The sequence below is a fragment of the Echinops telfairi genome, unplaced genomic scaffold, assembly GCF_000313985.2.
Source record: "Echinops telfairi isolate 266 unplaced genomic scaffold, ASM31398v2 ScPeMD7_31;HRSCAF=116, whole genome shotgun sequence".
In the NCBI taxonomy this organism is placed as follows: domain Eukaryota; kingdom Metazoa; phylum Chordata; class Mammalia; order Afrosoricida; family Tenrecidae; genus Echinops; species Echinops telfairi.
Window position 1 is genome coordinate 4,826,058 of NW_022103928.1, and position 23,005 is coordinate 4,849,062.

Sequence of the window (23,005 nt, forward strand, 5' to 3'; positions counted from 1 at the left end):
GCAGTGAGTTTTTATTTGTCATTTATTTGTATGTAGTATTTTTAAGAATTGTAGTGAAAATTTGCACACTGTGATTTCCGTGCTTTCACTGGTAGTCTGGGTGCCATGGCGCTGCTCTGAAGTCTCCTTGCTGGGAGAGTCCTGCTGTCCTGCAGCTCCTTGGCGCAGGGCGAAGGGAGCAAACGGCATGTGGCGAGGTTAAAGAAAGGACTGCCTGGCTGAGAACTTGAGCTCCTCGTTTCCAACTTCTCTTCTGGAACATGCTTTTCCATTTAACACAGATAGTTTACTGTCACCACTCTGCTCCCCCACCCATTATTGGCAGTTTTAAGGAACAACTTTGATAAACTAAGATTCACATAGCCTTTAGATCTTTTAGAAGCTTCTGTAGCCAAATAAGCCACGAAGATCAGTCTGTTCTCGACCTCTGGTCTTGCCACACCAGAAAAAGGAAAAGAAAGGGGCACCAATAGCCGAGTGATTGTTAGGAAACCCAGTATTTTACAGCCGGGATAGCAGTGAAGGTGGTGTTTGGTTTCTGTACACCAAAAGGAGAGAAAGATGTGCCCATTCTCCTGGGCACACACACGTCTCCTACAAGCTTATCACAGAGGATGCCATAGGTTTTCTTTTCACTTTAAAAAGGAGTTGAAGTACTATCCAGACAGACTGTACTACGTATTACTGTAGATTCTCATTTATGTGCTCTCTGGTAAGAATTGCATGCGTGTAGAGGAAGACCTAACACCACCATATGTAGGTGTCTGTCATGGTGTTTTTCTGTTAGTTGTTATTTAAAACTTGTCCAGATTAGGAGAAATAGCACAAGGAGACATACGTGGATTCTGCACTGCAGCCGGGGTCATCTGGCAGGTCGTGGGGAGCACACTAAAAGGCAAGCTGAGCCTCGGCGTGTGCCCACAGTGCTCATTAATGGAAGTAGAATGCAACACCCATGCTTCCCGTATCTCCCAAGGAATGCCTGTGTTAAATGCGTGGTTGAGTTGTGAAATAACTCAGCTGTGGGGCTCTGACATAAGGCTTTTGATGCTGCACGTAATGCTCTCAGCAAAATGGCATCGCTCATTCGTTACTTCTCACATCTCTCAGAACCAGCAGCCAATCTCGTGCCCCGAACCTCTCAAATGAATCCCTTGTCCGGGACTCCAGGGATGCAAAGAGTCCCTTTCATTTTCCCCTTACACAAGTCAGCAAAGCGGTGTCATTCCCAAGCCATGTTCGCTCACCATGATAAATAGCTTGAACTTTAAATGTGTTAGGAGAGGAGCCAGGCATACTGAGAACACAGAGATGCCTTTTAAGTGAAAAATGTACCTATCAAGAATAGACTTGATCGGGTTTTCTTTGATTCTGTGCCTTCTGGTTTTGTTTTGTTTTTTCCATGCTGTCCTTACCCTCAGCCCTGTCTTGACGTAACCTAAACTCTGCTGTTTAGTCTTGCCTGCTTCTCTGGCTCTGGCTTGAACTTTCTGATGCTACTCAAGAAAAATTTAACTTATGTGCCTTGTAGTCTCTAAAACAAACCCAAGCCCAAACCCCATCCCTATCTCTCTCTCTTCCTCTCCCTTCCTTCCCCGTCCCCAAAAGGCAACGCAATTAAACCAGAGTAAACACAGAACTCTTTCATTTTGATATATTGACCTCAACTCTTAGGGAACTCAAGCTTGTTCATAAATTCTTTGTGGTGCATTGAGACTCTTCACGTTCTTCTTCTGGAATATTCCATAGCCTGGAATGTTGGACTTCTGAATCCATGTATTTTCCTACTGGGTTTCACAGGAGGAGACATTACTGCCTACAGCGCAGGCTACTCTCCTGGTTTGAAACCCAGCTCTGCACTCATTCCGTGGCATTGCATGACTTCTCTCAGACCAGGTTTTGTTTTGTTTTTCTCTTTCTTTTTCTGTCTGTGAAATGGATACTGACTCCTTGAGGTTATTGTGAGGATTAAGTGATAGACATAGAGCACTCATTGCACACTTACGATGTGCTCAATAATTAGGGACACTCTGGGTTAGGCGCTGGGCTGCTAACAGAATGGTCAAGGGTTCCGAGGGAGAACAATGAGGCTCTCTGCCCACTTAAACATTTACACTCTCGCAAACCTTAGGGAACAAGATTATAAGTCAGAATGGACTTAATGGACTGTATTGTGTGTGAGGACACCTGTGGGGAGCTACACAGCTGTGTTCAGATCTGGGCATCAGGCTGCAGAGAGAGGAAAATCTTCCCACTGTAAAGGGTTAGTGTGCAGTAGGTCTGCAGAGCAGGGTGATGCCTTTTGAGGATAGGTGATCTAACACAGCACCCACAGCTGCCTGGCCATTCCCTTGGAAGAGTGTTGATGGAATCCAGATGGCTGTTAAGAGACATATCTTTGTCACATGGGGGTAAATGCTGGGAAAAACACTCACTGTTCATGTTAGGCTGGGGTTTTGGCTCTTTTTGGTAAATCAGTGTGTATGTGGGGAGAGGGAGGGTAGGTGGGCATTTTTCCAACCTCAGTTACTGCTGCTGCAGCAGAAAGGGGAGAATACATCTGATTCAAGTCACGCCTCTTCCTCTGTACCGTACAAGTTCTAGGCTCTTGGTGAGGTGTGCACAGTTCTTTTTAACACATGAAACTTGCCTTGTGTTTGTGCTCAGCGTAGTAATTGAAATAGATCTCCTCATGGCGTTATGGCAAGGGATTTACCAGGACTTTGTAGATTTCGTGGCACATCCTGAACTTCTATATCAAGCAATTTTCTTTAGGAACAACACATGCTTATGCCATTTAATTTCTAAACCCGTTAATCATGAGCTATGTAATCCTTATACTTAATAGCAGTACTCTTTGGAAAGAAGTCCAAGAACGTGCAGTGAGTTTTTTTATGAGCTTGTTGGAACCTTTCCGTTTTCAGACAGGGAAATAGTTTCACCACCGAATTCTCTTCTTTCCTCAGGAAGGATCTGTCTTGATTTTTAAGTTGCAGAGGGATGTGGAAGAGATCAGAAACCAGGCTTTATATGGTGGGATGAGGTGGGTGGCCAGGGTGGGTAGTGATGTGGAACCTTGTGGTGCAAAGCAACAAAAATGCAGTATCTCGTTTGACTGCCATGTTATTAGCTATTAAAAGCTTGATGAAGGGGCTTTAAAAATGTTTGAAGCTTTTACATTTTGTGTGCTCTTAAAAAAAAAAACTCACCGTCAGTGATTCAGTTCCTCCTCACTGTGGCCCTGTGAGACAGGGTAGAACTGCCTCTGTGGGCTTCCAAGACTAATTCTTTATTGGAGTAGAAAGCCTCATCTTTCTCCCTTGGAGTGACTGCTGGTTTCAAAATGCTGACCTTGTCGTTAGCAGCCCAACATCTAGCCCAGTATAGCACCAAGGCTTCTGTGTGCTAGCGAGAACGTAGGAAAACATTCACTCTGTCTCCTGGGCAGAGTTGGGGAGGCCAGTGTGGCAATATCTGTCAAATGTGCATGTCCTGTGACCCAAGAGTTCCACTGCTCGGAGTTTTCCTAAACACACACAGCAAACATATGCCAACATGTGGCTAGGGGTCTATTAGCGCAACCTGGTCTCTGATAGCAGTAATGGGAAAGTACGCGCATTACCCCTGTGTTGGGCTCCTGTTTGGATTTAAGGGAGGTAGGGAGAGATTCAGGATTGATAAGAAAGCCTGCCAATTTCCCAATTTCAGTAGGAGAGGAAAGGAGTCCCAGAGTGGGTAAAGCTCATTGCTGTGTACAAGAAGGGGCAGCCACATGTTCAGAGAGTGAGATGTGAAAATGGGTAAGGAAGGAGGCATAAACTGCAAAGACATGTTCTCATGTTGCAAGGCGGACATTGGGCTGGGAATGGCGTGCTTAGTGTTTTGTATCATTGTGTATAGTTTGATTTCCTCTGCCACACACGTGTGGCCCATGGGTGGTACAAATGGTTGTGACTAGGTGCAGGGGGTGGCTTGAGACCACCCACAGGCACCTTTGGTGACAGGGAAGGCAGTCTGCTTCCCAAAGGCCACAGCCCTGAAAACCGTGAGACCATTTTACTCCACACACAGGGGTGTGCCGGGAGTTGGGACGACAATCTGTGTTAGTGTTGGCTGCAAACAGAATGAGGGGAAACAGCTTTTATCTCAGTACCGCGTTTGACACCAGCAAGGGTCAACGGTTATTTTAAGAGTATAAGCTTTGTTTTCATAGCCAGCTTAATGCCTAGCTCTTATGAATGTGCATTTTTTTTTAAACCCAAAGGACAACCAAGATGGATCGTCCAGTGAAGGAATCTTTGTATCCAAAGTAGTTGACAGTGGGCCTGCAGCCAAGGAAGGAGGCCTGCAAATTCACGACAGGATTATCGAGGTATGTGGACACTGGCCAGTGCCTTGTAATGGTGTGAATGCTGTCCCTTCTGCGTCTGGCCCGAAGCAGCATGTTTGGACTGGCGGGGAGGCGTCTGTTGGAGGAGATCGGCAGGAGGCAGACGTTTTGCTTGTGTGGGGTCAGCGTGTTGATGGCCTTGGTGTTAGAGTTTTGTTACATAAGAGAAGCAAGATGACGTGTGGCATGTTCAGGATTTGCTTCTTCCTGTGCGCCGTGCATCCGTTTTGTGTGCTCCAGTTACAGCTCTGAGCTGAGACCACCGGAGAGTTGTGTGTGAGTTAGAACCAGAGGAACAGGCCTTGTACAATTGGTCACTGTCCAGGTTGGTTGCCGGGGTACCATTGTGCCCAGGTTGGCGTCCATCTATTGACCTCAGAGCTCATGGCAGCCCTAGTTACTCACATCCTCAGCAGCTTCTTCATTTTCAGTTCTTCACACACCATTGCAAAGTTTTATATGAGAGGAAATAAAAAAATAATGCCGCTAGGGTTCGTACATGCACAAAATGTGTTTGAACATGCTCTGCCATGTGGACGGCTGCAGACAAGTTCTCTCGGTCCTGCACTCATCCTGGTCTTGGAGGCCTTACACAAAGGTCCAATCACAAAGGTGACTTCTGAGAGGGTCACTGGGGCAGAGAGGTCGGCTTAGAAGATCATGCAACTGTTCGTTGGAATTCCAGAGCTCCTCATGGTGGATTTTCAGATGGATACAGAGTAATCAAAGAGGCCTATTAGCAAGAAGTTTTTAAGAAAGTTGAAAAAAAAAGAAAAAACCCAAACAGGAAAGTTGATCCGAGCAATTTTTTTCTCCCCATTATACCAGTTCACTTGCTAATTCTTTGAGGGTAACCAGGGCTATTCTATGAGAATTTCTGTGGAAGATCCTATCTCCTCTGTTTTATAGCCCTGTTCTTGCCACCTTAGACTTTTTGTTCCATCAACTCAAAGGAATTGAAAAGGCCCACGGATGCAGTTTCATGTAGTTTAACTCGAAGGGGTCAGACGTCTTTGAGGAGGGTTGAAGAGGGAAACGGCGCCTTCATATTTTATGGACAGACCCAGGCGGAAACCCATGCTGTGGAACCACAGCGTCACATGTTCATATTCTGGTTGATAACTGTGGCGATGATTATGTATCCAGAGCGTTTTACTTACTTCCTGTAGCCATTTCATAGATTTGCACTGAGGGTGGTAGATCCCTGGGCCTGATCATGCAGCACTTTGGAAGAGGGTTAGACATCATTGTCGGTTGCTCTGAGAGGTTGAAAGGGGAAGAATTAACCATTGCTTCCTTGAATGGACTCTTGTTGCAAAGTATGTTACAAAGGAAATTTTTTGCTGTTGTTCTTTGGACCACTTCGAGGACTCTTGTAATGAGGAAATGCATGGACTGCATTTTGTTAGTTCTTCTTTTAGGAAAAAAAATTTATGAGGATCGAAGATAATATGTCAGCTCCCGAAATAAACTCACCCATGGACCATAGCCCTAGTACAGCATCCTAGGTATTGAAACCAGAAGAACGGCACTGGTACCAGTGGGCGTTTGTTGTTCCAAGCACATTAGCATAGCGTCTGCATTTCCTGAGAATTTTTTCATGGCCTTGATTCAAACTCTGAGGTGGAGTGGGAGTGGTGACCAGGAGAGACCCTGGAGGGGAGATTCATGGGTCCCACTGGAATGTGGCCACATGCATCTCTTGGGGAAACCAGTGCTGGGAAGTTAGAGAACAACTTCTCACTCTCCCAGACTCATCTGGATGGCTTCTGCCAAGCACAAAGCAGGACATGTCAGGATAATTTATATCCTCGCGAAAATGTGCAGTGAAATCTCACAGGGGAAACAAACTGAACAAGTTGGGGCTTAAGGGTCACGTCTTTGAGGGGCCCAGTGCAGTGTGGCAGCTCATATACGCACAGGGCACTTGGTTTTGTTTAAATACATGACTGATAATGGATACATTGGCTTTGACTTTGTGAAATGTTCTTAAATGTGGGGTTCTTTGTGCCATGCATGGGTTTTGGCGTCTGCCTGAGTACTTCCCCGGATTGGGAGGGAGTGAATTTTCCTTAACAGGGATTTACTTGGGCAAGAACATTTTCTTGAGTGCTCAGATGCTTACTTATTGCCTCTGTGTGTGTGTGTGTGTGTGTGTGTGTGTGTGTGTGTTATGTGCGTGTGTATGAGAGAGAGAGAGAGAATACATTTTCTAAGGCCATTGTTCAAAAAGATAAGTACAGCTTCTGCTGCCAAGGGTTTGGTGGAACAGCCAGCTTCTCTCAGTAATGGAATTTTTGTTGGTCTTATGTTTTGCAAATGAGAAATCTACAGCTGGGCAGGATTTGCTCTTGGCAGAGAGCGATCTGTATTTTAAATGTTCAGTGCTGTTTCTGGGAAGCCACATTCCCCTTTTGGACAGTATGTAAAATATTAATCACGTCCCAGGGTGGAGACAGAGAGGAGGAGGAGGAGCACAATGGAGAGTGGCTGGATGTGTAATGGCAGTTGACAAACGGTGCTCTGCACCGCCTGCTTTTAATCCCCTTTGACACAGAGTCCCATGGCTTAAAATTATGTTCTCTGGTTCACCTCACCTGCACCTGAGCCTTTGTCCAGGCAGGAATTTTATTGTTCTAAGCGTGCCTTTTTACTGTCCTGTGTACCGTCACCAGGGAAGTCAGAGCCTCTCTAGTTGTTCACCAAATCTCTCCTTTCTTTATTTGGAAGAAGGTAAGCAAGCTACTATGAGACGTTAGTGTAGGAACCTTACTGACTACAACTGAGTCCTGAGATGAAAACCATGGAGACTAATTGAGCCTTGTCCTTCCTGCAAAGTCTTCACTGGTCACTCTGTTCTGACTCACAGCAGCTCCTGGACACCGAGGACAGACCCAGATTCCACCCCTGCTGTTTTCATACCAAATGTTTTGAAATGCCTCCCTTGTTATCCTGAGAGTCATTCATCATATGTATGTATCTGTACGGACACACACACACACACACACACACACACGATAAAGGGCTTTAAAGAGTTCATGGGAAAATTATTTTCAATTCCTTAAATTTTTGAAGCGCCATCATGTGTGATGCAGGTGTATTAAGGAAATGGAAAAATGGAGGCAGACAGTTTACAATGAAATCTCATTGGATGTAAATTGGCACAGTGACATTGGATGACACGGTGAAGTTGTCAGGTGCCTGTGCCCGTGTGTAGCTGTCCTGTGATGCTACCAGCAATTGCCACTTGGTGCAGGTGACCCAGCACCCAGCGTGGCCTCACCATCCACCACCGCATGTGGACTCTCCTCACAGGGAGCACATCGGGCCCTCTGAGCACAGTGGTGTGCAGCCTCCCTTTGATTCACACAGGAGGTAGCAGGACTTCTGGGAAGTTGGTTGGAAACAGAGTTTCTTTGTTTTATACTGAACTCTCGGAGTTGTGTCATTGACTTCTGGCATCCAATCATCATGCCAGGGGAAAATAGCAATGCGATAAAACCCGACCCAGTGTTATGGAGTCTATTCTAGCTTCAGACCCTGAAAGCAGGGCTGCCTCTTTGGGTTTCCAAGACTTTACCATCTTCTGAGGGTAGAAAGCTGCTGCTGCCCTTGTGGTATAACCTAGTACATCACCAGCACTTCCCCAGTGAGGCCCCACACCAAGGAGACGCAGTGCATTGGAGACTTGTTTTCTTCCAGTCCCTGCCCTGTGCCCTCCGGGCCTACTGGGAGACCTCAGCTGGCCTGGCCCACCATGGAACAGACCTGAGCATCTCTCTTACTGTGTGCTCCAGCTTGAGTTGCCCTGGCCCATGAGCTCACACTTTCCACCAGAGTCTGGGTCCCTCCTCTGCCCTGAGACAAGATGGGCAGACTGTTCCACTGTCCTACACTCCAACAGTATTGAGATACAGCAAGTGACGAGCCAGCCAAAGTCCTTAAAGTGCAAGTAGACAGTGGTGGTTCTTTCTCTTCTTAGAGCCTGCTTTCTAAACCTGCTTCCTAAACTACCTTTTGAAGACAATTCATGGCTCCTGTTCTGATGGCTCAGAATTGACTCAGTGGCAGTGAATTTGAGGCTTTCTTTAGTTTTTTTTTTACCTTAATACTACCAGCCATCCTAACGGTGGGCTTTAATTCTTTTGGCTACTTTGGAAGGCCCTTTGCAATGCGAAGTGTAGGATAAACAACTGTTTCTCTACCCAACTCCCGGCCAATCCCATTCTACTAAACACCACTCGAAGTTAGTTAAGAGAGAGCAAAAGATTAACAGTCACTTTAGGTCAGTGTTACCCTGAAGGGACCTGCCATGTGGGAAGCCTACCATCTCTCAGGAAGTCCAGTCAGCTGCTTTCCTCCAGCACTGAATCACCTCACTAAACCAATGCATTTGAGCTCCATGTGAAGTATTTGCCTTGTTATGTAAATATCCCATTTGGAAAAATGTTAGTGCTGAGAAAAGCACAGGGAATCCAAGATTTACTAAGGAATGTACTCAATAAATGATTTTCCTCTTGACCCTCCTACTTTTTTTCTTTTTTGGACCAGAAGGACATGCAGATTAAACACCGTTGTGCTGCAACTCTGCTGACCTCGCTCTCCAGTTTGATGGGGGCCATCCGCATTTGTATGCTTAGTCAGTCTTCAAGCTTCTTTAGTTGGGCTGAGCTCGCTTTTGTGTTGTACTGGTCTCTCATTTGGTGGTATGTGAACTGCTATAACAACTGCATGGGTTAAATATAGTGTTCTGCTTAACTAGGCTGTGGTGAAATTGGATAGCTTAAACTCTGTTGATAATGACCAATATTTCGTACAGTCTTCTGTAAATGCACATTCAGAAGTGTTCTGATTTGAAGTCCTAAGGAAATGGTCACAAAAACTGTGTTATCTCAGTGGCCATGGTGAAGCTACTCATTCTCGGTTTGCTTGTTTGGGGTTTAATTGGTCTGTCATTGCTAACAAGGTTTCTTACAATGTGTAGATGCCCTCTCTCCCAGGGCCAGGCAACTTGCAAAGCAAACTGAGAATTCTCGACTTCTTGTTGTTAGGAAAAGAATGGTCTGAGACCAACTAATATTGCAGAATGCCATATAAATATGGGACCCTTGATTGTCTACCTACTAAATGCTCAGCTGCCAAGTGAAACATTGGTGATTTGAACCCACAAGCCACTCCATAGGCAAAAGATGAGGCCATCCGCTTTGATAAAGATGTGAAAAGCCACGGGACAGGGCTGTCCTGACCAACAGGATCACCGGGAATTGGAATCAAGTGGACAGCAGCAAGTTTTATCATAGAGAAATTGTAGTATAGTCTTTATCCAGCCTCCACAATGATTTCCATCTTATTAATTTTTCTTTTCCCCCTGTACTTTTTCTTGAAATACTTCTGGGTATATTTCTTAAGAGTGAGTATAAAACCCTTTTACTTAACTTTGGTTGTTGTTAGTTACCATTGAGTCTGTTCCAACACCGTTCAAGACCCTGTGTTCAACAGAATCAAACAATCAGCCCTGTGCCTTCCTCACAGTTATTGCCACGCATGAGGCCATTAGTGCAGGCATTGTGTCAGGATGTTGTGTCCACTGCATCAAATTTGTTCTTGAGATGGTCTCTGAATTCTGGTGGGATAGATTCAAGGTTGTACTTGGCTCATGTGGATGTGCTCTAATTTTCTTCAGTGTCAACTTAAATTTGCCTGTGTGTGTATTGCTGCTTAATTCCACAATTTAGTCTCTGACTTTGCGCTGATATTTAGCTGTTCCATTGTCCTACTTCATCTGGCGAGGTCCACATGTGTATTAGACACTTATGTTGTTGATAAGAGGCATTTATTTTCATTGAAAAAGTCACTGACCTTGCAAAATTTGATTAAGCAATCTCCAGCATTTTTTTTCTGTCACCAAAGACATATTTTCCAACTGCCAAACTTCCTCTCATTTGTTGTCAACTCTCCCATTCCTATTACCAGTCATTTTCTATGTATCTTGATTGCATGTTTGATCAGTTTCTGACTACAGAAATTGGTGAACATCTTCCATTTCTTCATCGTTAGCAGTAGTGGTTAGTGGATCAACTTAAATAATAGTCTTATTAACTGGTCTTCCTTGTAGAGAGCATGGATGTTATCCTCTCACAGACAGTATTGAACTTTAAAATAGGTCATAAAATATTCTTTTGGACATTACAGTTTTTTTAACAGCAGCTACTCCTTTCATGACTGTCATTTTGGTAATTTTCACAACATTTTAGACTTTTTCCTAATGCTGTTGCACACTTAAGCGGCTACAAAAAAAACCACCCAAAAAAAACCCAAACTGAACTGACTCCCATTGAGTCAGTGCTGCCTCTTAACAACCTTATAGGGCAGGGAAAACCTGTCTGTGTGTGGCTGTCCAAGACTGTACCTCTTTACTGGAGTAGGAAGACTCATCTTTCTCCCTCAAAGTGACTGGTGGTTTCAAACTGCTGACCCCCTGGTTAGCAGTGTCCAACACACAACCACTACACCACCAGGGCTCCTTAATAGACTGTGGTACAGTATAAATCTCACTTTTATATGTACCAGAGGGGAAAAATTTGTGGAACTTGCTTTATTGCAATACCACTGTTGAATTGAAGCCACAATCTCTGAGATATGCTTGCGCCTCCAATTCCAGCCTAAGGCCGCCTGACTTATCTGTAGCTCCTACAAGAGTCCCTTTTGAAATAGGGAGCAATGTGCTATTTCCTTCTTTTTTTGTTTAATAAATGAATTTTTATTATGAATTAGGTAGGGGATTATGTTTCGTTACCTTCTTTTGAATGATTTCTAATCTGTAGTTTAGATGTTAGTGAAGACTTAAAATTATTGATAAAGATTGTTTCCATATTATTTTTACTTGGTTTTGGAGAAAATAAATGTAACCTATAATCCAGATGAGTTTCCAATGGCATTTCCTGTTCTGATATCTCTTGTTTATATACATACCACAAACCAAACAACCAGACCCCTGTTATTGAGTTTATTCTTACCAATCAGGAAAGAGTAGAACTTGTCCTTAGGGATGTTGAGCCTGTAAGTCTTTCCTGGAAGAAAAAGCCTTGTCTTTTTCGTGCAGAGTGGCTGGTATATTTGAAGCACCATTCTTGTGGTTAGCAGTCCAGAACCTAAGGCAGGGTGCTCCCAGGTTCCTTTGTCTATGTACATTATTGTTGCTAAACAGATGCAGATAATGGGCAGGCCATTGTGGAGGAGAGTTAGTAGTAAACAGATGAAGGTGTCCTGCTCTCCTCTGCAGCATGGTTTCCTCTCTGGCCACATCCACCAGAGAAGGGAAGAATTCTGTGGCAATTACCCACTTAAGAAGTAAACGTAGGTGTGTTGACTTGAAATTTCAAACTATTGTCTTAGTTCCCCAAATAATCTGTTCTGATGAAAGACACTCTAGTATAATTCAAGCTGGGTAAAGAAGACTGTTTGTTAGCAGAAAATATGAGGGGGACCCAGGGCTCAATTAGAAAATGTTTTGGAAACGGCGATGGCACATATGTACAAATGTGCTTGGATTCAGTTGATGTATGGAATGTTATCAGAGCTGTAAGAGCCCCCAATAAAATGATTTTCTTAATTGAATTTTTTTCAAAGCTAATTTTTTTCTTACAAAACATCCTATCATCTTCAAAGTACTCTCCATTACACTTAATACATTTGTCACATCTGTGATTCCATTCTTGGAAACATTTTTCCAACTCATCTGTTTGGAAGGCTGATAGCACCTCTCTTGTTTTCTCTTCACCTCTTCTGTGTCGTCAAATCTTTGTCCTTTCATGTTCCTCTTCATTCATAGAAACAAAAAAGTCACACGGAGCAAGGTCAGGTGAGTAGGGTTTGTGAGGTAAGGGAGGCATGTTTTTTACCCCAAAGGACATACTGAAATGACTGTGTAAGCAGTGCAATGTTGTGGTGGCAAAACCAGTCCCCCATCTGCCAAAAATCAGGACTTTTTTGGTAACACACAGTTACACAATCTTTTCAGAACTTCTAAATAGAAAGCTTGATTAATAGTATAACCTGGTAGAAGGGACACCAAATGTGCTACAAGTTGACATTTTCATCCATTTGGGATGTCCTCATCAATCGGCATTTCACCCTTTTTGAAATGAGAAAATCACTCATACACCTGAGATCCCTCAACCCCCAGGCAGTGCTCTGGAGCTGGGGCTCGGTGGGATCCCCATGGGAAGAGCATTCTCCTTCTGGTCACCTTGTTGACTCCACGCACTCCTGTGGGAGTTGTAACTCCAAGAAGTTTTATATCCATCCCAAATGGTCATCCTTAATAAAAGGGATTTAATTAGATCATCCACAAAGCCTTTTAAAATCCAGAATAAATCAGAAATGAATGGTATCCTCATTAAATTTCTCTAATAAAGATTAGGTCAAAAAACCAAAAACATTAGCAATTTCCCAAGGATAACAAAACAAAACAATAAACCCTTGGCAATAATGCAGATAAGAGATGTTTTCTATCTAGCCATTCGCTTTACACAGGATATCCAGACCCTTATCTTTGAGGTTTTGAAGACAACAAATTATGAACATTCTGTTTTGTAAAGGTTTTTTTTCTCTTCCAATCCATTGTTGTAGACAAAAAGCCACAGATGCGTTGTATAGAATATAGAAGGTGTGATTGGGGTGGTCTGGCTTAAAATATAAACTGAGGTGTTTGCAAAATTGCTGTGTGGGAAGGGACTGGGGGAAACAATGCTTTAAAGCAGTATCCTTCTGAAATCTGGGCCTGGTGCACAAGACCCACAGAGGAGGTAGGGTGCCGGGAACAGCAGGCTCCACGTGATGGCAATTAAGACTTGTTGGCGGAGATTGGAGAGCAGAACTACAAGGAGAGCAGAATCTACAAGGGTGGATTTGTAACTATGCCAGTTTCATTGGCAACAGCAAGGACCCGGGGATGGGAACCTGCAGTGGCAGGGATTATTTTAAGAACAATCATCACCAAGCCCTTTCAGCTCAGTGGGGGAGGGCAGTGGCATAAAGTTACTCCAGTACCCTGAGTGCCAGTCCCTGGAGACCTCTGCCTTTTACCTGTCTCTGTTTTGACAGTCAGGGGCCCTAGTGAAGTAGTGGGTTTCATGTTGGCAATTGTTTATTTGCTCATCTATACTTTCTGATAGCTCGGGAAATCCATGTATGAATCTGTGAATAAGTATGTGCATCTGAACACATCAGCACTTGGTTGCTGTCATATTAGTATTTTGTGAGATTTTTCTTTATTTTATATGAATTACTCATTTGAGACCCAAAACAAATTGAAGAAAAGTTTCAAGCTGTTTTGAATACAGTCTCTATGTTAATAACATTTGTTTGTACTTCTTAAGAAACAAAGGGAGAAGTCTTCGGCAGGTGGTATTTCATAAAGTAGTGGAAAAGAACCCTTTGTTTTGAAAAGAGAACTTCATTACCTATGGAGCCTATTCACAGATAAGTTTAGGTTAATTGGCTTGGTACATGAAGTAAATCATTTAAGTGAAATGTGGAAGGTTTTAGCAGCTGACGTATCAGGTTTGGGAGGACAGACCGATTCAGTGAGAGGAGGACAAAGAAGGAAGTTGTTTCCATCGAAGTGATGTATGTGTATATTTTTTGTTTACTTGATAAGGTTTGCTGCTGTTTTTGTCACAGCAAGACTATTGCAGGCATTTACTTGGTTGTGGTAAAGAGTGTACAACTCTTCTTGATATGATTGAATATTGAATTGTATGACATGCAGATTATGTCCCAATAGAATTGTCTAAAAAATATTTCAGGTTTTTAATAATATGAGTTGTCCATGGGCCTTTGAATAGGAGCACTTGTGGCACAATGGGTTAAGCATTAGGCTGCTAACTGGAGGGCTGGTGGTTTGAATGCACCATTTGAGAACCGGGAAACTCACAGGGGCTGTTCTCTTCTGTCCTACTATAAGATTTGCTGTAAGTCGGATTCAACTCAGTGGGTTTGGGGCTTGCAGTCCCTAGAGACTTTTGAAAACTTGAAAGTAGAGATTTAGGAAGAGAAATGTCTGTGTGCTTCCTTTCATTCTGAATCCGTTTCTTCCAGTCTGGGTTAAACTTGATGTAGGTGAGAAGGGAAGAAACATATCATTCTATTATTTCTTGGGAGCAGACAGTGACTCCCTTAAGAACATCCAAGAAAGGACAGCTGTAGGACAGCAGAGAATCCAGCCTCATTCACAGAACATGGCAGAGCACCGAGAGTGACTGGGAAGGTCAGGTAAGCCTGTAGGCCCAGTCAGCACATCTAATGGCGGCTCCATAACTCCCGTCATGTACTGCCTTCTCACTGTTGGCCCTCGGTGCCCCTACCTTGTTAAATACTTAATGTTTTTCTTTAGGCCACATACTTTCATTTAACTTAAGTTTATTTGAAAAGGAAACTATACTTCACAACTATAAGTGGCAAGTCTTTATCATGCTCTATAACAGTAAAAATAGCTCTAGCAAAAATTGCCAGTTCAAAAAAGTTGCTATTGAGTCAAATTGTACTTGTGAGTATTAGAAATAAGAATTGTGCTTCATGGAGTTTTCAATAGCTGAGTGGTTTGGGGAAGATAATTTCTAAGCTTTTCTTCCCTGGCACCCCTGGGTGGACTTGAACTGCCAGCTCTTCAGTTAGCAGCCAAACATGTTAACCATTTCCATTACCCAGGCATCCTAATAAAATAGACGCAGATAGAGTTGCGTGTGCAAGTCCCTGGTCCTGAGCAGGATGATTCCGTGGGATTAGAAGTCAAGATGATGAGGCTGACTGGGAGCAGGTATGAGGAGAGCACTTGGAAGCTATTTGTTTTCTCTTCCTCCGCTGGATGTTATTTAATGAGTGTGCTCATGTTCCAAACGTGTTTGTACGTGACACTTAAAGGTTGTTTTTGTTGTTGTTGTTTTGTTTTAAGTGTTAAATGCGTGTAGCCCTGTCCCTTCGATTTTATCAGTAGGATTGCACGGTTGAAGATGGACTGGTTTTCTCCCTGGACCATGTAAAATCATCACAGGTACTTTGTCCCTGACTGCTCTTGGGACTGTTTAACGTGGTGTAGCCGCTCTGTGTCCTTTGGGTTGGTTGATTAATGAGGCCATTTGTAGAGGTGAGAGCCGCTGCAGAGAGCAACGACCCCAACTTGGTGAGGGGCGTGTCAGAGCACAGATGTTAGAATCTCACAGTCCAGAAGTCAGAGAAGCCATTATTGTTGACAAGCAAGATTGTATACCCCTATTTTGGTTTTATAAATGTTTGAGAAATTGTACGGTCTTCATGCTTTCCAGGTGTAGCTATTTATAGGTTGATAGCTATTATAGGTCGATGCAACCTAGACAAAGATACAAGTTTTGCAAAGGCTGATCTTCATGCTAGATTTCCCCTCCAAAGAGTGTTTTGTCAGGTCTTTGATGCTGGATTACAAATGTGTTTTACATACAACTCACAAATGTGAATGGATCTGGTATGTATTGCTGAGGACAAATCTTAATCCCAGCTGGTTGCCAAATGAATAGAGTCAAGTTTGAACTTAACATTTGGTTATATTTGCAGAAATTACTTTTTAAACTTTTCATTATGAATTTATTGTTTGAGGCAACGTTTTCAGTCTGTGTACATTACACAATGGCCACTTGTGTCATTGTGGACCACAAATTGATCTAGGTCCTGTCGTTGGGGGCCAACCTTGTATAGGTGTGGAGGACATTGCCTGATGGCTGATGGGAGTACATGAAATGTGATAACCGTTAGCACACTCACTTTGGAGGTTTGAGTCTATCCAGACGTGCTGCAGGAAAAAGGCATGGAGCGCCACCTGTGAGCAACCAGCCACAGAAGTCCTTTGAAACGCAACTGCCCTCTGACCCATGTGGGCTTGTCATGAGGGTTTGCCTAGGCGTTTGGTGGGGGTGCTTGGTGTGATGTGTGTTGTGATAGCCTCTTGACTTCTGCTTGGAGGTTCCTGAGTTACCAGATGGCCCTCTGCATCCAGCCTGTGCTCCCACCTCTTGCAGAGGGGGTCCATGAGGTCTGTCCTTCGTCAGAGAAGGGTCCCAGAGAGACCGGGCAGAAGGAATGCTCTGGGAATAGGGACAAACCTGTGGAGTTATGTACATTCCATGTTTCTATTTTGGAGTGCTTGTAACGTAGTGAGTTACATGTTGGGGTGCTAACCACAAGGTCAGCAGTTGCCCTCTAGGAGGAAATTGCCCTCTAGGAGAAAACTGAGACTGTCCACCCCTATAAAGATTTGTAGTCTCAGCAACCCAGAGGCTCAGTTCTTTTCTGTCCTATAGGGTTGCCATGAGCCTGGCTTGACGCGAGGCAGTGAGTGAGTACGTATCTGTCCGTGGAGCAGACCATTGGATCAGTAAACATCTGCTACCTGAGACGGGCATGAGTTTCATGTCATACGGTCAACTCTGGGGGCAAACTTCAGGACGGCTAACATTAGACGCTTGAAAAGCAGATGACAGTATGTCATGAGGCCTTGGGGACATTTGATACATTGACAACACCTCCCGCAGACAGGTGGAATCTGCCAGTTGTTCCTACAGAAATAGCAGCAGGTTAAAATAGACGTCTCTCCAGGCTGGGCCAGGAGGAATGCCTCGGGAGCACGCCTCCCTTCATTTTGGAACCAGAGGAACAATTGAGCTCTTCAGTGGGGAAGACCTGGTTTTGCTTTAAGGGGAAAAAGAGATAAATATAATGGTGTTATAAAGAGAAAATTAGGGGTTCAATCTTTGGTAAACCATGCTGTTTTTATAAACTAAACTTTTTAAAAAGTCTACCGAATTTACAAATTCCATTAAGTAAACATTTTTGTTAGTCATGTGTCCTAATGAGATTTAAGAAATTGCGTTATCTCTGGTTGACTCACTTCCCGCCAGATAGAGATGGGGTTTGCGTACGCGGTTGTGCGTCTGGGTTCTGGAGCTGCAGGCTGTGCCCCGTATTTGGAGGCTGATAGGCACTTAGTGCCTCTGCCCTCTCCTGTCTCTCCCACATGGAACTTGTCTACCTCCAGGATGCTGTTTAATTCACGTTTTTTTACCAGCCAAGTTCTGGAAGGCACCTAAAACTCAGGTTTCTCTGTTAAGAGTGGGCCATTTTCTTTCATGGAAGGTTAACTATTCTTGTCCCAAAATTTTCATCCATGGGAAATAATTGCTTTGCCCCCATTTTTAATTAAACCGATCTGCCAACCAGGCCATAACCATGGTGGAGCTTTCTGAGGGCTTCCCTGATGTGGAATGCAAGTGAATGCATCCAGCAGAGGTCGTGGGGTGGGGCGGGGGGCTGCTTTCGGCCTCCTGACCAGAACCCAGGAGAGAGGTGACCCTAAAGGCCTGTTGTAGAAAGCAGATTTATTTTATATTTTCACTGCTGTTTTTGTACTGAAATATTTGCGAGTTATGTTTGGTATCAACGTAGTAAGAAAAGGTGGCAAAGCTGAAATAGAGGCATTTGTTCTGGTATAAAAATTAAGCTACACATAATGTTAGTATTAATATAAATGAAGACATTTCTTTATGTGATCTGGTCTGTGTTCCAATAACTTTTGTTCACAGAAACTTTCAAGATTGAAATCCTAGACTCTAGAATGCTAAAAATAATAGAAGCCCAACCTTTTTTGATTTTCCTTTGAAGATTTCAGCCAAGGAGGAAACTGAAATCCACAAGAGTCAACGTCTGCTTGTAGGTTTATTGCCAACCAACTCAGAGAGAAAGCAGTATTTCCCAAGGGCGCAGGTGGCCCAGGCCCAACTTTAAATAATATGTTAAAAAACACAGGAGCAATGATTAATTCACAAAGAGGAGATAAAACAAAAATCATGCAATTCCCATGCCTTATTAGGATGTAGATGGGAGAATTCATTCAGATGAGCATTTTTAGTGAGTGGAATCTCTTATTACAATACTCGAAATGAGTGTGGAAGCCGTCAACGTAAGTATCCACTTCAGTTAACATATGAGCAGGCTTTGAAAAAAAATTGTGGGGAAAATCCATTATCTTTTAATTCCATTTTTCCACCAACTTTTTTGAAGCTCCCTCATGTACTGATAATTTTGAATATAATTAAAGTTGCATTTTGCTTAGCTTGATGCCCTAACAGAAATAAACAATGTTCATGACAGAATTCAATTGCGATTTACTTTGAGAGATTGGGATTTTGTTGTGTAAAAGAATACCCCATTAGTAATACTAGATTCTAAACCAGAATACTTGTAACGGAGGCCAAGTAATTATTACAAGTGTCCCTAAAACCAAAGAAAAAATATATACTCAACTTTTATGAATACTTATTTTCCTTTTATACTAAATTTATTTTCATTTTTTCCCTATGACTCACAACCGTCTGCTGACAGACACACATTTCCACACATGCACAAATGGAGCACTTGATGTACTCGATGGAATTTGAATGTGGTAATTTGTGCTGGAAATATAGTCCTTTTCTTAATTGACTAAAACTTGTCGTTACCACAAAAATTCAACTCCACGGGGACGGGCCTGCTGTCACTTTCCTGTGTCCTGGGTGGGAGGGTCCTCCCCTAACGAAGCCCCAGGCACTTGCTCTTCAGACGCTGTCGTGGAAGGCGCTGCTGCAACAAGGAGGCCAGATTTCACTCACGAAGAGCACCGAAGCCAAACCAGGTTACACGTGGTTTGTTTCTCCCACCCGCTCTTTCCTCCTCTTCCTCCTCCTCCTCCTCAGTTACCATACACAGAGAGAAAAGACCTGCCGTGGCATTGGGAGTGAAAGCCTAAAGTTCATCGTTGGTGGCTCGCTGCTATAGACCACCTGGTAGAGAAAGCTAGAACATGAGGTCTTTTAGAAAGTTAAGGAAATGGAAATGCCATTTTGATTTTATGTAGGCGTACGGGAAGAGAGGATGTGGGCGTCTGGCTAAGTGCATCTGGTTTCTGGGGATTTGCAGTAAGTTATTGGTTGGTGGCATGGAAGTAGCCTCTATGTTTCATGAGTTGGTTATGTGATCCCAACGCATAGCATCAAACACAAGACCATCCATTCCATCCATCATCGGGTAATGTGGCATCCACGGTTGGGAGCTGGCCTCCTGGGATAAGGTGTGCAGACTCCTGCTGTAACCGATGTAGGCTGTGGTTGCAGACAAGCACAGGCTGGAGACCACTCGGTCTTCTTTCACTGGTGGATTTCCTCTCTTGTCACATTTCGTTTTGGGTGCTACAGGGGCATGTCGAGAAAGAAGCTGCTGGCTGCTGAATGTCCTTGCGAAGTGTAGCTGTGTAGACAGGCAAACACACCACCCACATTCTCAGATTGGTCGGTGAAGGCAGGACTCACGTCACCTAGCTGGTAGGACGCCTGGTCGGTACTGCCGTGGGGTTCTGTAGCACAAAGAGGTAAGGTTTCCAACTGCTAACCAGAAGGTGGGTGTGCTGAAACCCACCCAGCACCGCAGAAGAGAGGCCTGGCCACCTGCTGTTGAAAGTTCACAGCATGAAGATCCTCTGTGTCCAGGTCGCCGTGATTTGGAGTCAGATTGGAGAGCAACTGGTTTTCCTCGTTTCCTTTTGTGGTGAATATGTATATATTTAAAGACACATGGTCATGGCATGTGGAGTGTTTTGTTTTATCAAGAGGGGAAAGTGGAAAAAACAGCATTTGAACCGTGAGTTTTCTTTGTCCCACCTTCTAGCTGATTGTGAAAAAAAAACTACACAGTTTTGTGTTTGTGTGTATGAGGAATCATGTTGCTCTTTCATATTGGTCTATTCGGTGTAAGTGATTATGCTTGAATCTTGAATATATATATATATATTCAAGATGACATTAAGTGGAAGTAAAATCAGTTTCTGGTTGCTTCTGATGTCTTGGATGGACGTTATTGACTTGAAACCATAAAGGCTATTGTATTTCAGACTTAATTTGAGGTGAAAAGCTCTGTGTAATTTAAGCTATTTTCTGGAAAAACAACCACAATAAAAAAACATGGTCATTCGTGGAGAATTTATGCAGCCACCTACGTCCAAAGAGGTGCAGGGAGGTGTCTGTGTTCGCCTCTCACAGGTGGAATCAAAGCCCTGTTTCATCGTGCCAGTTGGATCGCGGAACCTGCCGCGCAGGTGAAAGGAGCCTCGGTGGTTTGAGGAACGAGCCGCTCGGGATCAAGCCCAAGGCAGCCTTCTCTGCTCTGGAGAACAATGCTCCCTGGCGTCATCGGGCCATTTTGACCACAGAGTGAATAAGGCCTAATGCAGAGAGAGATGGAAATGCTGTAGGCTTGGTGGGCAGAGGAAGAACATGGAAAGTGCTGACTTTTGTACCTCTCTGCCTCAGCCTGCATGGCTGTGTGAATGAATCACTCTTTGCTGAGATATTTTGGGATTTAGGGGAACACAGACCCCCGGAAAACTCTAATGTGAGTTCTTGATCTTCTTGCCAAAAAGCGCATTTTCTCATTCTCATATCGTTTCATTCCCTCTTCCTCATGGGTTTGTGAGTGTGCACACATGCAGTACATACAATCTCGGGGAACACAGAGACCCTGGAGAGCTCATTTGTCAGCCACCTCCTAAGTATTCTTGATGTAAATTCCTTGTAGGGTCCTTAGACAATGCTCTGAAAACTGGTTTTCTCCCTCTGTCAAGAGCAACTTAACCCTAAAATGGGCTTTTAGTTTTCTTTTTTTTTTGAGGGGGGGGGGTTTAGTTTTCTAACTGGGTAAATAAACCTCCACTTCACAGAATATGGAGACTAGGTTCGAGGCACCAAAAAACCTGGCAAATGGTAGAGAGGACTTGGAAGATGTAAATGAGCTTCTTTTTATGGGGTCACTTCATCTGCATCCATTGCTTCTCCAGCAGAATTTATGTTCTAAAGACTTCCTTTATTATCGCCTTCTAAGATGAAGCTGTTTCTTGTTTATGTCTGAAAGTTCTTAATCTAAATATTATGATGTACACACGTGCACACCGCCATAACTAACTGGGTAGATCCTACAGAACACACCCTGCCTGTCTGTTCTGTGTTGGAGCCATACGGGTGCTTTGAAGCCCCTGGGATCTCCAAGAACAATCGTGCAGCAACTCCTTCCGTAAGCCTGAGTCAGACCTTTCTTGTGGTCAGATGTCAGTGGTCTCTTCCCTCTGCGTTACATCCACGTCCACACAGGGACTATCATGGCACACTACAGTCAGGACTGTACAGTGGGTTGAGTGGTAGAATTAAGGTCTGGTGAAAGTTAGACTCCACTGCATACAAGTTTGGACAAACACACAACCTCCGTGCACCGTCATTTTCTCACCTGCAGATGTAATAGTGTTCCTTTGAAAGACAACTTTACTGGGATCTGCAAATGAAAAAACCGAACGGAAGGTGCTTGCAAAGGTCTTGGCCCAGCTGAAGTGCCACACAACTGACAGCTTGAGTTGATTAGTGATTATTATTCTTTAGCAGTAGTCGTCGGTTGAATCTCAGGACCCAGTCTAGGACCTTCAAAAATCTAGTAACTCCTAATGGTACCTGATAACAGCAAGAAGGGATCTTAAACTCTGTTACCCACAGGGGCCACCAATTGAGCCTTAGAGAATTGGGTGATTTCGGAGACACAGACACCTATAAAAGTCTTATCTTACATGTATTGCTGTAAGTTCTCATGAATTAATTTGCTGAATTCTAAGGGTAGAGTAGGACTCAGGTGAACAGTTCTTTTAACCTTCTAGAACCCTGGTGGCTGTGTTGTTAGCTACCTTCAAGGCCAACTTTATCACCTGGCCACTCCAGGCTGAGTGGCATGAAGTGAAACCCTGCCCAGCCATGTGCCATCCCCATAGATGGTTATGACATGGGCTTTTGTGACCCACAGGGCTTTCACTGGCTGGTTTTCAAATCTTTCCTCGTACTCTGTCTTTACCTAGAAGCTCCCCTGAAAGCTGTTCAGCATGATATCGGTCCACGAGCCTATAGTGACAGATGGGTGGTAGCTGCCCACAGGTGCATTGACTGGGAACTGAACTCAGGTGTCTGACTTGGAAGGCAGAATTCTACCACTAAGCCCAATAACCATCTTGGTTCCAAGTTAGGCAACCAAATTCCCATGTAAGGATGCTCACAAAGTTTGTGAATGAAGCAAGAATTCTCCAGCAAAACCTTTCTTGTTTGTTAACTGACGTTTGACAGTCCCTGATCTCTAAGCAGCAGGGACAGGTAATGGAAAGGAAATGGGTTACTCAAATGCAAAGTTGGACTCTTGGCTGCTGTTAATTTATCTTTTCAATAAGAAAGCAAATATCTTCTGGACCCTAAGGTATCGGTAAACTTTATAATACATCCTCTCAGAAAAGTGCCCCTCTCCCCTTGCCCTGGCACCCTTTACGGCAGCGACGGCTGCACTTGTTTGTTCTCCTCTCCTGGTCATCCAAGTGCTTCCCCGGAGAATCCCTGGTGGTGCTGCCATTTGTGGAGCTCCTGGCTACGAACCGAAGAATTGGCAGTTTGAACGCGCCCCACAGTGCTGTGGGAATTGACCCAGAGATCCTCTCCCATAAAGATGGCAGCCCGTAGGAAACCCTACGGGGTATTCTCC

The 23,005-nt window shown here is 43.9% G+C and overlaps 1 protein-coding gene across 1 annotated transcript in view; it reads left to right on the forward strand.

The window, feature by feature from the left end:
• PDZRN3 (PDZ domain containing ring finger 3) overlaps positions 1–23,005 on the forward strand; it is a 265,912-nt gene that overhangs the window by 19,732 nt on the left and 223,175 nt on the right. Inside the window, exon 3 of the mRNA XM_004702431.4 lies at positions 4,265–4,372. Coding sequence (XP_004702488.1) covers positions 4,265–4,372 — 108 coding nt within the window. The remainder of the gene's footprint in view (positions 1–4,264; positions 4,373–23,005) is intronic.